The sequence below is a fragment of the Podarcis melisellensis genome (assembly GCF_964234715.1).
Source record: "Podarcis melisellensis genome assembly, chromosome: 14".
Classification (NCBI taxonomy): Eukaryota; Metazoa; Chordata; class Lepidosauria; order Squamata; family Lacertidae; genus Podarcis; species Podarcis melisellensis.
Genome location: NC_138546.1, coordinates 16,724,829 through 16,740,904, shown reverse-complemented (window position 1 = coordinate 16,740,904; position 16,076 = coordinate 16,724,829). Strand labels below are relative to the sequence as shown.

Genomic DNA, 16,076 nt, shown 5'->3' with positions numbered 1-16,076 from the left:
CTAATATTGGAGCTTAGTCTCTAAATATACCTGTTTAGTTGGCAGGATAACATCATCCTGGTTTCAGTCCTGGACCTGACAATTCTACTAATACATTTCTGAAAATTATACTGAGAGCTAGGTTTGTGTGGCACACTGCAAAAACAAAGGTTGTAATCCCATAAATGTGGGTAGTACATGAAGTTAAGGTGGTGAGATTTCCATAACGGGGTGTGGCAGCCACCAGGCCTCATGGGGAAACCTGTCACTAGATATGCTTTCTCCAAGCTGTCAATGCATGTTGTGCACAGTGGAGACAAGAAATGCTAATACACTTCTCTATCCTAGCCGAATATAATATACCGCTGTTTTCATTATTGAATAAAATGACTAGAGGAACTAACTATTTATCCTGTCCACCTTCCCCCCCCCCCAAAAAAAATAACAATGACAACATTAAAGTACTGTGTAAACTTGCTGAGTGAATGCTAGTAGTAGAGGGACTTCCTCCTTTTCCCATCATGAAAATATGAACAAAAATGGTGCTATGTTACATCAAGCCATGATCGTTTGGGTTGCAAGCATACCAAATGCTCTTCAGTAAAGCTGTATAAGAATTCAGTGATGGACAAAGACCAAGCAGCTTTAATTCTATAAGAATCCTGTAAAATTGTCAGTTTGGTTTAAAGCCAGGTATCTATCCCTTGCTGTCTCTATCTTCTGAGCATTGAAGCTTCAGGCACTATAAATTAGTCCCTCAATGCGAAGGAGAAAGGGAATGAGGAATTGCAGAGATTCCCTTTGGCATCGTCCAGACACCTGGTTGAGAGAGAAGATGCAGGAAGCAATAGCAATTCTATTTAGCTTATATAAATGACAAAATAAAACCAATTTAATTATTTGTGCTGCAGAGAAATCTCTGATAAATGAAAGAAGTGTTACGGGTAGGGCAAACTGGCATTTGCAGGCACTCATTAAGAAGACAGAGAGATGATTGATAAGCTGTGTTTGTACATGTAGAATAGAAACCACAGATGACAGATATGCCAGGTTTCCAGAAGCCTCTAAGAGAAATCCTTTCAGTACTGCCGCTTCTTCTAATGGAAGGATTTCTAAAAATCCCAGTTCAAGAGACTGCTTTATAAAATCAGAAGAACCTAGTTAGTAAGAGGCATCATTCTTACGAGTCACAGTTCATGGAGGAAATGTATGGTATGCTATATATGTTTAAAGATACCCCCTAAAAAAAAAACCCAGGACAACATAGGTTTATTTGCTTCCTTGCAGTTTTGTCTCATAAGTAAATGGCATGGTTTGGTGGGGAGGGGAGGAATTGCTAGTGATCAAGCAGGCCAGTTTTCCAATGAGAGTGACTTGTTTTTTTGTTGGCAACTCCCTCCCTGTTATGCACAGAAAGGAAATAAATCCTTCTCCAGTGAGGTTCTCCTACACTCAGCATATTTCTGGGATGTAAGAATTTGCCTCATTTATATTTGTGTAGGACACTGATGATTTCTCTCCTTAACCTCTGACATCCCTGTGAAGACCACCCACAAGACCTCCAATTAGGATTAACAATGATAGTGATGCTGCTAATTATGTGAGATGGGCACACACTTGTAGAGGCAGAAAGCCTGCAGTCTCTTCTGCCTGCAGAGCTGAATCCAGTTTGGCAAAATGGGTGCAGACTTTTGGTACAAAATCTTGTGCAGTTTAAGAGCTGTTTACTAGAAACAGTTTACTTTGTTTAACTGGAGTTGGTTTAAGCTTTATGATAACATCTGACTATGAAGATGGCACACGTATCTAAAGCAGTAAAGAATGGACTTGCCAAATGTCCCCTTAGACTTTTAATGAACTCTTTCAATTGCAAATAACTTGTGTATATGTAAAAGCTGTAGGGAAATATATTGCAACTTTCTTGGAAGTAATATATTTCAAGTTGCTTGCATGATCTTGAGACGTCTTTCCCTTTCTCTCCCCTTTGCATCTCTCAAGTTTCCTCTCATTCACTATCCGAGAATAAGGGGATGTGAGCTTGTTCATAATGGATTTCCCTCACAATGAATGTTGCTAAGATTACTACTCATTCTATAGTAGACACCACTTTTAAACAACAACAAAAAACAAACAAACCCGCAGTCTGTTGGCTCCTGCTTTGTGGTTAACTGCAGGCCTCTTCTCCTGGAGTTCTGTTGGCATCATTAGGGATGCAGGAGAACAAACAAAAATATTTTTGGCGTGAGTAGAAGCTCTATAAGTTAAGTTATTGTTCTTACAAGACCAAACATGCATGTTAACTTCAGCTCTTTTCAAAACAAGATGGTTTGCCAAATGGGAGAAGGATGAAGTAAAGGCCAGATTTTGAAACAAAATTCTGAGCCCAGCCTTTCATGGATATATAGAGATTTCCCATGCCTTCAAAATAGATTTTAATGTCATACATCCACATTGCTTTGATCAGTTTCAGATAACAGCACTGGTTGATTATTTTTCAGGCCCCAGGCAGGTGTGCTGTGGGGTGCCACAGGGTACCATCTTGTCCCCAGTACTGCTTAACATCTACACAAAGCCATTGGGAGCAGCCATTAGGAGATTTAGGGTCAGGTATCATCAGCGCAGTGATGTCACCCAACTCTATTTCTCTCTAACACCAGAATCAGGAGAGGCTGTGCAAGCTATGGACCAGTGTGTGGACTCTGTAGTAGGAAGGATGAAGGCCAACAAACTGAGTCTGAAACCTGGCAAGACAGAAGTGCTGTGGGTGAGAGGTTCCAAAGTCTGAATAATAGGTCAATTGCCTGCTTTGGACAGAGTTATACTCCCCCTGTAGTCTAGGGTACTTTCGGATCCATCTCTGTCACACAAAGCCCATGTTACCTCAGTGGCTACAAGTGCCTTTCACCAACATTGGCAGGTAAGACAGCAGTGGCTATTTTTGGGCCAGGATAGACTGACCACAGTTGTCCATATACTGGGGATCTCCTGATTGCATTACTGAATTGCACTTTATGTGCAGTTACCCCTGAGGTTGGCCCAGAACCTGCCGCATGTGCAAAATTCATTTACTTGATGGCTCCCTGGACCAAAATACTGCCATCATGTTACACTGGCTGTCCCTGGCTCCAATGGCAAGGCAGATGAGGAGAGCGGTGAAGTGGGGGGGGGGTCATTGATTATTGTTGTTGTTTGAGGTGTTTTTGGTTGAACATAGAATATTATTCGTATGGTGTAGGCGGCATGGTGATGCCATGTCTGGTACGCATGTACTCCTGCAAACCTCTCCCCCATTGTGTCTTCTTTTTTGCTCTTCGGAATATGGCAACCCTATGTTATACAAGATCTAAATGGAATCCCAGCAAGTAATCTGACTGCTGCATTTTGGGCCAATTGAAGTTTCTGGGTCATCTTCATGGGCAGCCCCATGTAGAGTGCATTGCACCAGAGCACGGGGTACAGTGCCCAAGTCATCAAAAGAGGTTACAGCTGGTAAATCAGTCAGAGCTGAAAAAGGCACATCTAGTCACTAAGATCACTTGAGCCTCCATGAACAATGTTGGATCCAGGAGCAACCCCAAACTACGAAACTGCTCTGTATTTTTCTGATTCTGTCAGTTTATTGGCCACATCCAACTCATCACTGAGTCCAAGCACTGGTCCAGCACCTCAACCACCTCTCCTAATTCAGATAGAACAGAGAGACAGAGCTGGGTGTCATCTGCATATTGATGATACTTCACTTCAAATCTCCTGATGACAGCTCCAAGAAGCTTCATATAGATGTTAAAATAGCATGGGGGATAAGATGGAACCCTGTGGGACACCACAGGACAATTCCCATGTTGCCGAACAGTAGCTTCCCATAACTACCCACTTCCAGGTATGTCATGGGAGGGGGGCAAGGGCCCCCAAAATTTTCAAGGAGGGGGCTGGGCCCCCTCAAAATAAAATGACAGCTGTGTGCACACACCACAGGGCATATTCGCATGTGCACAACAAAGCAGCACGCTGCAGAGCATGCACAAATAATGTCAGCATACCCTGTGTACATGGTGTGCTGATGTCGCACAGCCCCAGCCTCTTCAATTGTGGGGACAAGGCCGCTTGCCCACTCCAGAGACAATTGATATACAGCAGAGGACAGTGTTTGGGGGAACATCCACAAGGAGACACTTACAACGGTCATACATAACTGAGTCCCAAGCTCTCACATGGGACAAAAACTTTGTATTCCCTCCTGTCTCACACCAGGAAAGACACAGTTCAATGCAGGGTTGGGCTTTCACTCCAAGGACATGAAACCACTTTCACGTGCCCCAGTCCAGACCACATCCAGCCTCTCACCTCGGAAATGGCCTACAGAAAACATAACAAATTCCCCAGACAAACAAGACCACACACAAACCCATGGCTGACGAAACAATAAATGGGAATGAGCCCTCACTCTCATCACCCCGCCAGTGAATTCAAGGACATATTCCAGCCAAGCAAAAACACCTGACATGTGAAGCAGGGCCAATGAGGAGTGTAGCATGTGAAGAAAGTGTTTGGTATAGACAAAGTTCTGATGTCCAGATAAAGAGGATGCCTGGAGTGTCACATTCAGCCCCCAGGCCTGAGCATCACCCTGAGTCTAAGGTTAAAAAATAATGCATGAAGTAACTCTGACAAGCAGACTGTTTTGTATAATGCCGCATAAAATCCTATGCCCTTTTAAATTATGTGTTTTTTTGGGGGGGAGGGTTATTGGGTTGTTGTTTTTATTTTGATTATATATTTTCTGGTTTTATATTCTGATTTTGTTTTGTTTAAAGCACAGAGACCTTTGGGTATAGGGGGTATTTAAATTCAATAAATAATAAAAATAAAAGTGTCATAGGCAGATGTGGAATATATTGGAATATTGTATAACTTCCAGTGGGAGTTACTCCTACTAAACCCAAGGGTGAGGATCCTCCGGCCTTCCAGATGTTGTTGGACTACAACTCCCATTATCCCTTGCTATTAGCATGCTTGTTGGGACTGATGAGTGTTAAGAGTCAAAACAACACAATTTCCCCCCACTCTGCCCTAACCAGTTCTTTCTTATTACTATTTCCCACCATTCTTTCTAGTCAAGTGCAGGAGGCAAAAGCAGCCTTCAGCATTAAGCTTCTTTGCCCACAATTATGTTTTCTGTATCTTTATATATAGTTTGACTTATGCTAGATTGGTTGTTGTTATCTTCTAGTTAACCAAGGTCATTCTCTACTTCTGGTGTTTCTGTATTTGCTTCACTAGTTGCTTGGGGGGGGGGGTCCTGAATTTTGCACGAATAGAATCAGGCAGATGGGCAAATGAATTTCATTGAGCTATGTTTTCCTTATTATTCATGAAAATTGATACATTCTGTGGCTCTGCTCATGAACAGCCAATGCCCATTGTGCACAGTAATAGAACTGTAGTGGTCCGGGGGGGTGCAGGGTGGGCAGCTGCCCTCCCCCAACCAAGTAAATAAATAGAAATACTTAACTAACTGACCAATTGCACCACAGATATCTCAATTCTGCTCCCTCCTGACATAACGTCTGCCCCCAATAATTCCTGGCTACGCACATGCAAGTACCTACAGATCACTTTACTATGGGACTGAGAGGTCTAGAGTTGACTTGGAGCTAATTTTTTTGAGCTTTGAAGTTTGTGTTCCAAGCCATACATCCACAGAGGAAACTGTTCAGAATTAAAAGGACCACATGCCATTCCCAGAGGTATGTCCTCTTGGCAGAGCTGAGGTGCTTTATTTTGCATTTGGATTCAATATAGTTGTGGAGGTGTGTCCTCGTGAGCTGCAAATCATTCCAGGGAAGAGTTCAGGTCAGAGGATGAGGTGTAGCAGCAGCAGCAGCAAATGGAAACATCACTGTTCCCTTGGGCTCAGCCTCCTTAATGGGAGTCTAATGGGACGCTTACTTTGGTGACTGCCTCCTGAGGGTGTTCATAAAACCAGTTATTCTTGCCTCCATGTCTTTTGTTCCTTGTACTGATGAAGGGGAATTGGGATCCAGGGCCATGGCAGGTTACAGTCTTCTGGCTCCACACAGTATTTGGGTGTCTTTGGAATATTGTTTCTGATTGAATTATGTTGTTTAACATTTAAAAAACCTGCAGCTGCACATGCCCTCAAGATCATCTTCGAAATCTTTACAATTTGAATCTAAAAATTAACCTGCTATTCTTTACAAATGGTTCAGTTAGTTGCATAAATGACTTAACTAGGTTTTAATAGTTCTTCTAGGACTTGGGCACACATGTGGCTTCAGGCTGAGCCAGCAAGTCTGTCACTCAATCATAGCTGTAGTGTGAGAACACAAACACTTGGGGGTAATTGATGCTAAATCCATAGCAATTTACACCTCATTAGAGAGGTGTGAACTAACTCCTAGCTACCTGCCTAATTGAATTTCAGAGAGATTAGGATGCTTGTTCTTCTTTGCCTCTATGTTGTGATGTGACTAAACTGGTGAACTGCAGCTTGAAATCTTGATTCAGCTTATGGTCCTGATTCAGCAAGACCAGACTAATTCCTGAATAGACAATAAATTCTTCCTGCTGAGCCTTGCTCATTTCCAATTTGTTCTTTGCTCCTGCTTCTTCTTCTTCTTCTTCTTCTGATCTGGTTCTGCGATATTACCATGCCTTGTTTGTTCAACCCCAGATTAATCTATTCTCTGATGGTTCTCATTCAGCTTCTAAAGGGAGCTGTCCTTATTAACTGATGCTTCTTGAACTTTATGGCTCTTGGGTTTTTCCTTGGCATGGAGTATACATAGTACATAATAGCTAGTATGATAGCTTTATAGACTGAAACCCCCTGGTTCTTTCTATTTGTGTAACCAGGTTTAGATTCTTGCTTCCTGGTTTGGTGACCAGAACCTACGGTAAATGGTACTCCTTAGGTTAAGACTTGTGGTTTCATGTAAATGGCAATGCAGAAATGGGGACCAGACATCACAGTAAGCATAACACAGATGTGGCTCATGCTGAGTATTGAGAGAAAATTCTGAGGCACTTAACACGGCCCCATCTTTGGACAGTGGCTTGTGTGAATAGGCCAGGGGTCAGCAAACTTTTTCAGCAGGGGGCCAGTCCACTGTCCTTCAGACCTTGTGGGAGGCTGGACTATATTTTTTTTGGGGGGGGGTGAATGAATTCCTATGCCCCACAAATAACACAGAGATGCATTTTAAATAAAAGAGCACATTCTACTCATGTAGAAACACAATGATACCTGAACCGTCCGCGGGCTGGATTTAGAAGGCGATTGGGCTGGATCTGGCCCCCGGGCCATAGTTTGCCTACCCTTGGAATAGGCTGTTAACAGCCCCTTAACAAGAGAGGTCAGCTTTTAAAAGTTAGTGTAAATCACATGGCTGCTAAATGTTCTACATCAACACCTCCTAATAGAGAACGCTTACAACTGTGTGGGGCTTCCATACTGACATAGATAATGTTTAATGTTTGTATGGCACTTTCAAGTGTTCAGACTGTTTCACATGCATTATCTTGTTGTAATCATTGCAACAATCCTATAAAGTCAGTGCTGTTATCACTCGTATTGTACTGTATATGTGGGGACTGAGGCTGAGAAAGAATGACTTGCCTAATGCCACTTTATTATTATTTAATTAACAAAATGTATATAGCTTTAAATTAATGAACAACCTATGAGTGGTTTACTCAAGCTGGAATTTCCTGATTCACAGCTCAATCTCTTAGCCACTACACTGTACCTTTAGGCATCAATAAGGACTCTTAGCTAGTAAGGTAAAGGTAAAGGACCCCTGGATGGTTAAGTCCAGTCAAAGGTGACTATGAGGTGTTGTGCGCATTTGCTTTTCCCGCCGAGGGGGATGGCATTTGTCCACAGACAGCTTTCTGGGTCATGTGACCAGCATGACTAAACCGCTACTGGTGCACAAAGGAAGCCAGGCCACACTGAAATGCTGTTTACCTTCCCACCACAACGGTACCTATTTATCTACTTGCACTGGTATGCTTTCAAACTTGGGGGATCACTGTGCACATGCTGTTGTGTCCCAGCCATGTTGTTAGAGAACCACCAAGTGTTTCCCCACTCTAGAACAGGTGGCAGAATTCAGAAGATCTCAGGTTCAATTTATTGCCTCTCCAGTTAAAGCAGCAGATAGAAGGTGATGTGGAAGATCACTAGTGGAGAACAATATTGGGCTTGATGGACTATTATTCTGACCTGGTATAAGGCCAGCTACATACTGTATGTATCAGATCAAATGTTAAGATTTGAATATTAGATGCTATATATCACTCCTAAGCTTCTTTTTTTGTTTTAGGATAGTTCATGGAGTTAGAACATTCCCTACCATGCTTCTATTAGGCATATTCTGAAGGGCTAATTTCTGGCCATTTTCTGTTGTGCTTACAGAAAATCACACAACTGAAAGGCACACATGGCATACTTTTTGATGGCGTGCTATTAGAAATGAGCCCTCCAGAACTTCTGTGTGATGTAGATGTATGTCAACCCTTTATTTAACAATGGAACAAATGTTTCACATGTCCAAACTTGCCCCATTTGTATATGATCACATCAATAACAATACCAGACAGTGATGAACTCAGATACACTACTACCCTGATTAAACATACAGAAATATGCTTGGTGCTGTCAAATCACTTGGACCTGACCTCTAGTTACTGAGCTATCCTATTTTAGGCAAGAAACTGCTGAAACCTAAGTTCCCTCACAAATTTCCACTCCTTTCAACCTAGGTGCAAAAGAATTACTGCTTTTCTTACAGCACAGGCTCACCTACATTTGTAGAGAGACATGCTAATCTTCACAGCCTATCCCATGAGAATGCCTGGCAGGAGCCAATCTCCCTTAGTTTCTGAGCTCTTAAGAAAGCAACATAATAAAAGGTAAAATAGTTGATATAATTCTGCTGCCCACAATGTCTCAGATAAAATCAAAGTGACTGAGTGAGTCAGTAAGGGTGCTATTAACACCCTCTGTGGGGCTGTCTTTGTAAATATTAATTTGCCAGAGTTGGCTCTTGTTCAGCATGTGCTTCATCAGCATTGTGCTGAATCAAGGTTGTTTCATGTTAACTGTAATTTATTGATGCACTGGACATCCCCAAAAACCACTTCAGCACCTACATTTCTTAGTTCATTCCAGCCAGCTCAACAGATGGTTGGGCGATACAAATCTGTCTGGAGCTTTATAAATTGAGTCTGGATTCATGTAAGACAATCAGCCCAAAGGAAGTACAAATCAAACTGCATCCATTCAGCTTATATTTCACCACCTCAGAATGGCTGTATTACAGATCAGTCCTCATTCATGATGGATCATATGTTAATTCACATTAATTCAGGAAGGCAAAAGATGCTGTAGTACCACAGAGACATTCCAGTTTATTATTCTGACCTGTGGTTTCATAAGCAAGAACTGTACACTTCTGTCAAAGCAACACTATTTTAAGGTCTTGATTGGGTGACTCAAGCAGCAGTGTACAGGCTTCCTTTCTCCCTGTGCCAATGGAGTAGTTTTCAAGCAAATGTTACTGTGGGTCTCAACTATACTGCATTGCAGATGACTGGAGAAGATACTGCAGCTGTCAGCCCAGCAGGATCAGGTGACCTGAGTAACCAGCAGAGTCTTAGCTAGCCCTATATAATTCATCTGATTCCTAGGTTTGGGCAACTTGTGTAGGCCAAGCTGCTCACAGACTGGTTGAAAAAAAGTAAAGGTAAAGCACCAGTCAAAGGTGTATATGGGGTGCGGTGCTCATCTCGCTTCAGGCCAAGGGAGCCGGCGTTTGTCCACAGACAGCTTTCTGGGTCATATGATCAGCATGACTAAACTGCTTCTGGCACAAGAGAACACTGTGACGGAAGCCAGAGTGCACGGAAATGCTGTTTACTTTCCTGCCACAGTGATACCTATTTGCACTAGTGTGCTTTCGACCTGCTAGGTTGACAGGAGGTGGAACGGAGCAACGGGAGCTCACCTAGTTGCACGGATTCAAACCGCCAACCTTCCAATCAGCAAGCCCAAGAGGCTCAGTGATTTAGACCACAGCGTGTCCCTAGACTGGTTGAATCCCTGCCTAAATCTCTACCGAACTACTACTGTTTTGCCTACCTTGAGGCGGCCAGCACTGACAGCTATTTTAGTCAGTGTTTTGATTTGTGAGGAGGAAATATTCATAGTTTGGAGGGTAAGGGATAGACTTAAGCATAATATATGCATGGTTTAGATATTTGTGGTTTTAAAACTAGAGTTGAATCAATAAAGATCACTTTTCTCTGCATGTGCCAAATTTTCCATTCAGAGGTTTTTTTCTGTTATGTGAATTATGTCAGCTTGAAGCCTAGACTTGTGTCTTTACACAATTCTTCCATGTTACAATTTTAAACAAATCTAATTAAGACAAAAAAGTAATTGTTCACAGCTTAGATTTATTGGAGTTTAAATGTTTCCCTTTTTTTAGTCAGCTTGTTATAGCAGCCTCATTTGAACCATGGCTAAGCATAATTGAGCAAACCCAGTGAAAATCACAGCCACTTCACTCCTTCCCTGGACCTGCTGCTGCTATGCTTCCAGGAGCTAAACCATTCTTTGGCTTAATGTTACATGTGAATCCAGAGTCATGGTTTGTTACCTAGAGCTTGTGGTTTGTTTGGAGCAAAATAAAGGTTACAAGCCCAGGTTCACACATTTGCATACACACAGCTTAGCTGCTGTTAGTGTGGCAGCAGCAGGGCCAGGAAAGGAATGAAATGACCACAATTTTCACTCTGTGCTCCTGCATACTTGCTTGTTCATACCAAACCTTATCTTGGCTTAGCATTATGTGCAAATCAGACCATTGTGCATGGCTCTGGATTGGCCCACCCTCTCCTTGTATTTCTAGACATTTAACATTCATCTGTCTTTTTCTTTTTGTTCATCAGGTCTTCCTCACCTAAAATGACACAGCAAATGAGAGACCCGCAGCTAGCCCAGTCTAGGAAGCAACCAGGACCCTCATCTCCAAATGCTGCTAAGAGGCTCTACCGGAACCTTTCTGGGAAATTCAGAGTTAACTACATGTCATTTGATGAAGGGAGCATAGCAGGGAGGAGTGAAAAGGATAAGCTCCGCAAATCCTATCCCGTGAGTACATTGCTCTAACAACTGAAGAGCTCTGAGGGTTTTTAGAATTTTTATGTCCTGTTAGAAGAACAACTTCTGCTCCATCCATACCATAGTTGCTGAAAGACTACCTGGCTGTTCCTTGCCACAGTGTGGCAATAGCTTTGGATTTTGGCTGCCTACCTACCCACTGTTGTGTCATGAACTCTGAATGCATAGTGCAGCTGGTGTAAAGAAAAGGAGGCAAGCGGACTGCTGGACTTTGATAGGAACTTTAGAGGTGTCAAATATCTTCCTGACTCTGAGCTCTTGCAACCCACATTTACCCTGTCTCATTAGAGGTGTTATGGATATGGTAAATTTGGCTTGAGCTGCAGTGGGAAAGCAAAGTGTTGTCTTCTTCTCTTGGCCTCTGCACTGATCTACTCCACCCTCATTTCAATTTTATCTTGCTACTGTAGTGAAAGCAACTGAGCAGAGAAGACTGTGAAATGAGTGGCATACTTACATTTGTGTGACTCTGTTCCTCTCTGCAGTTTCAAGGCAATGCTGCACTCTTCGAGGCTGTTGAGCTGCAGGACCTTGATAAGGTGCAGGAGCTGCTCAAGCAGTTTAGCCTAGAGGAGCTGGATCTTAACACCCCAAACAGTGAGGGTCTTCTGCCACTGGATATTGCCATCATGACCAACAATGCACCTATTGCCAGGACTCTGTTGCTGGCTGGAGCCAAAGAAAGCCCTCACTGTAAGTAACCAGTCAATGGCCCAATCCTGTGACCCAATTTGTCCTTTCCCGTGGATGCTTAAGGAACTCTGGCCATTTAGGTTTCTTGATATCATGAGCAATGGGAATTCTACTCTCTTTTGGTGAAATGTGGAAAATGAAAAGCGTCTGAAAGGAGTTAGCTGTAAAAAAAGAGAACATATAGGACCCTGGAACTAGGGTTTCTGATGCCTAGCGTGCTCCTGTGTCTTTCATAGCTGGATTATATGTTCCCTCAGTACAGGAAAAATCACATTGCTAGATTTTTCTGTGTCGTGCCTAAAGTACAGTAGCGCTTTCTTGAAACATGATGGTGCAAATGAAAGCTATAGCTAAAAGGTTCCAGAGCAGCATATCATCCTAGAAGCTGTAGTTATCAATCTGACTTGGTTTTAGGAATGATGCCAAAGGAGGTTGGCACTGCCACAACCATAAAGAGTCACATCATCCTTGTGGCATGTTCCTAAGAGATTATTTCAGCTGATTTGCACACAATAAGAAGTGGGGCTGCAGGATAGATTCAAGCTGAGCCATTTGTACTGTTTGAATCCTCACCCGAGGGATGCCAAAATTTACTCTCCAGAGTGTTACCTTGGAAGAGAACAGCTTTGCTGCAAGAAGCATTAATGATGCCTGATCAGGTGAAGTGAATAGAATGATGAGAAGGGAATTCACCTCATTTCAGATGACTAGCTAAGAGCAACAGGAAAATCTTCATCTGCTAGTTATTTGCAGGTAGTCTGCCTCATGAATAAGCTGACAGTTCTGGTATTAGGGTCAGGAACAGATTGCCCTTTCTTCAAATGAAGGGATTTCTGTGAATGGAGAGCAGAAGGGGAGTGACTTTGAATAAGTGTTTATTAGTACTTTTTCCCTGGACATTTTGGGGGGGGGGTATTCTCTCACAAGTTTGTGTTCTCTCTGTCTGTGTCTCTCTCTCACACACACACAAAAATAGGTTGCGCTAGATGCAGCCACTGGGGTCTCTGCTTGCTGGGTGGCCCACACAGAGAGTAGCCACAGGCCTAGCTGGCACTGTGTGTAATAATGGAGTTCAGTGAAAGGAGATAGAAAAGAGGTGTGTATTTCTTTGCTGCCTAGCCATAGGAGTCAGGCAAACCAAGAGATTCCCGTGAATAAAGTATTTGCACTCTGATCCTCAATGGGGGTCTTCTCCTCTTGTTCTTAACATATCTAGACTGAGGAAAGGGAAATACCTCACACAGATTGTGCTCCAGCTGTGGGTTTGTGCAAATGTTACTTCTCAAACAGTAATGACAAAAGCTGGATGAAGTAAGAGACCTGGCCATCCTATATAATGGAAATTGTTCCTAATACAAGTGGTGAGCAGTGATATCCAGCAATAGTTTGCTGGGGTCCCTTGCCACTTCTGCCACCCTGGTACATTGCTGTCTACTGAAGGCACCACCAGTGGGGCAGGTAAGGGGGGGCATGCACACACACTGGTATGTTGGGTGCTGGTAGGGATGTGGGTGCAAGCAGATTGGGAACCCTGTGCTTGTGGGAAACAAAGTCAGACCCATTCCAATATTCTGACAGAATGAGGATATTTTCATATTTTAGTCATGAGGTCATCATGATAACTAATATGAATAGATATTTAAATGTGAATGCTGTTAATCCAGGTTTAAAAGCAGAAAACCCATTTTTAAATACAGTATGTTTTAGTCAGTGTAGGTTTTGTTTTGGTAATGCTTAAGGCTCATTCTGGTAGTGAAGGGCAGAATGCTCATCCTTTAATTACCTTTTCCTCTAAGTATTGGAAATGGAAAGAGGATCATAGTTGCCATTTTCCAACAGGTTTCTGAGGTCTTCCAGGGTATGTTAGCTCCTACTAAATAAAAATACCTTGAATAAATAAATAAATACAATGGTACCTCGGGTTACGTACTTAATTCGTTCCGGAGGTCCGTTCTTAACCTGAAGCACCACTTTAGCTAATGGGGCCTCCTGCTGCTGTTACGCCGCCACTGCATGATTTCTGTTCTCATCCTGAAGCAAAGTTCTTAACCCGAGGTACTATTTCTGGGTTAGCGGAGTCTGTAACCTGAAGCGTATGTAACCCGAGGTACCACTGTACTAGAAGCAAAATTTCAGAATTCAGTTCTAGCTTGCTATCGGAAGACTTGCTTTGAACTGGTGGGTGCATCCTGCTGTGTAACAAGACAGGATTTCTGCTCCCTGATAAGCAGCAGATTCTGGGGGAAGGGAGGGCTGGGATTCCTTTGAGCTTGGTCTTTAAATCTGCATTTAAGAGGATCCAGAATCACAAATTTGCAGAAGCAGTTGTGAAGAAGCAACTTTGTGGTTTTATCTAATAGCTCAAACTCCAGCTGCATCAACCATTTATCCCATGCTGTTTGGGAAATGAGGATCAAGCTGTGCTTCTTCGGTTTGAGGGATTGCTTAGCATGGGAGGTTTTCTGAGGGCAGAGGCAAAGAGAATCACTTCAGAAATTTTCAGGCAGGTTTATGCCTGGTCATGTATTTTTCCTCCTCTTCTTGTGCAATGTATTAAATGTTTCCTTTTCCCTCTGTTCCGTTTCCAAAGTTGTGAGTCTAGAGAGTCGGTCTTTGCACTTGTCAACACTGGTCCAGGAGGCAGAGCAGCGTGTCAATGACCTTACTGCGCAGGTGGTGAATGAGCTACCCAGTGCAGATGGCTCAGAAAAAGAGAAACAGTTAAAAGCATGGGAATGGCGTTATCGGCTATACAAGCGCATGAATGCTGGATTTGAGCATGCTCGTAAGTGTCTGAAATAGCAGCATGCATTGACCCCTAAGTAGATCTGGGATGGGAACAGTGGGCATGTCACTGCAGGGTTTTAGAGATAGGAAATTGGGTCCTACAATATGTAATTAGTCCAGAACAGAAATGAAGAAGTGGCCTTAGGACCTGCCATAATAAACCCCATGTTGTTTGCAGCACATGGTAAAGTTCTTAATTTAGTGATTCACAGAATCTTGAAGCAAGTCACTAGTTAATGAAATTGGTAGGTCCATGCTGGATGAATGTGGCTTTCCCCGTGCTGTTCTAGTCAACCTTCATTGAGCAGATTTGAAACTGCCAATATTCTAGATCTTTCTGGTTGATATAATAAATGAAGGTATCCTGTACCTTTTGCCACCTTTCTAACCCATTTGATATTTTCGGAAGCATTAATTTCCTAGCTCAGATATAATTATCATAGTGACCCCTAGACTATGAATGCCAATCCAGGTGCTAAGCTTCACAAAAGAAAACGTTTCCCTCACTTTTCTGTATGACATGTTGACTATTTTTGGTGTCATGTTCTCACTTGTAGCAGTGGCTGATTCTTCAGGGTGGGGAAGATAAAAAAAATCTCAAACTCTACAATGTCTTGACTTGCAGAGGGAGGTCTGTCTCTTGCATGGCGAGTTCCCGACCCCCCCTCCGCCGGTGGAAATAATGAGACATGACGCAATTATTAGGGTTAATGGGCTAAAAAAGGCCACAACTTTATTGGTTACAGGTGAAGAGCAGTATTGGCTTAGGCATTGGTCCTAACTGACTATATCCGACTCCAGCCTGTCTGCTTGAAGTCCGGGAAGGGTTAACCACCAGTAGGGGGAGTCCTGCTGATGCACATCAACTAGGAACTCCCCTGGGGTCACCAATAGGGGGCATGCCTTAGGCCCTAACCTCCCTAGGCTTTGGACAGGGCCATGCCCCCCGAATCCTTTAACGGACCACCCTTCAATATGCAGGGCAGGTGGTGGCGCTACCTCCCCTCTTCCATCTACAGAACTATACCAATGCCTAACCACCAATACCCAGAAAGTTGTGACGATTTGCTACAAGGTAGGCAAAAACCAAGTGGCTGGTGCCAATTTGCCAAGTGGAAAAATTCCTACCAGGCCCCTCAACGGCAACCAACCAAGGTCCATAGCAAGGTCAAAGAACGAAAACCTTATAGGGTGGGGAAAACAGGGACAGCTGGTGGGTGGCAAAGAGGGAGACCCCCGGCCGGCCACACCCCCGAACCAGCCGATTGGACGGCTAGGGGGTGATGCGGCTGAGAATCTCCCCAATCGCGCTGGGCTGGCCTCCACCCGCCGCACAAGTGGATGGGCCATGAAGCCCGCAACCCCACCTCCTCCTTAAGGTGGAAGTGGCTTTGTTTTGTAATGGCTC

The 16,076-nt window shown here is 43.3% G+C and overlaps 1 protein-coding gene across 12 annotated transcripts in view; it reads left to right on the top strand.

Moving 5' to 3' along the window:
* Positions 1 to 16,076, top strand: part of LOC309356474 (ankyrin repeat and fibronectin type-III domain-containing protein 1-like) — a 329,664-nt gene that overhangs the window by 274,081 nt on the left and 39,507 nt on the right. For all 12 annotated transcript variants that reach the window (XR_014162814.1, XM_081887937.1, XM_081887934.1 and 9 more), the window contains 3 exons: positions 10,957 to 11,158; positions 11,674 to 11,881; positions 14,472 to 14,666. Coding sequence is in view for 11 of the 12 variants with exons in the window: in XM_081887937.1 (XP_081744063.1) it covers positions 10,957 to 11,158; positions 11,674 to 11,881; positions 14,472 to 14,666 (605 nt within the window). In the remaining variant the exon portion in view is untranslated. The remainder of the gene's footprint in view (positions 1 to 10,956; positions 11,159 to 11,673; positions 11,882 to 14,471; positions 14,667 to 16,076) is intronic.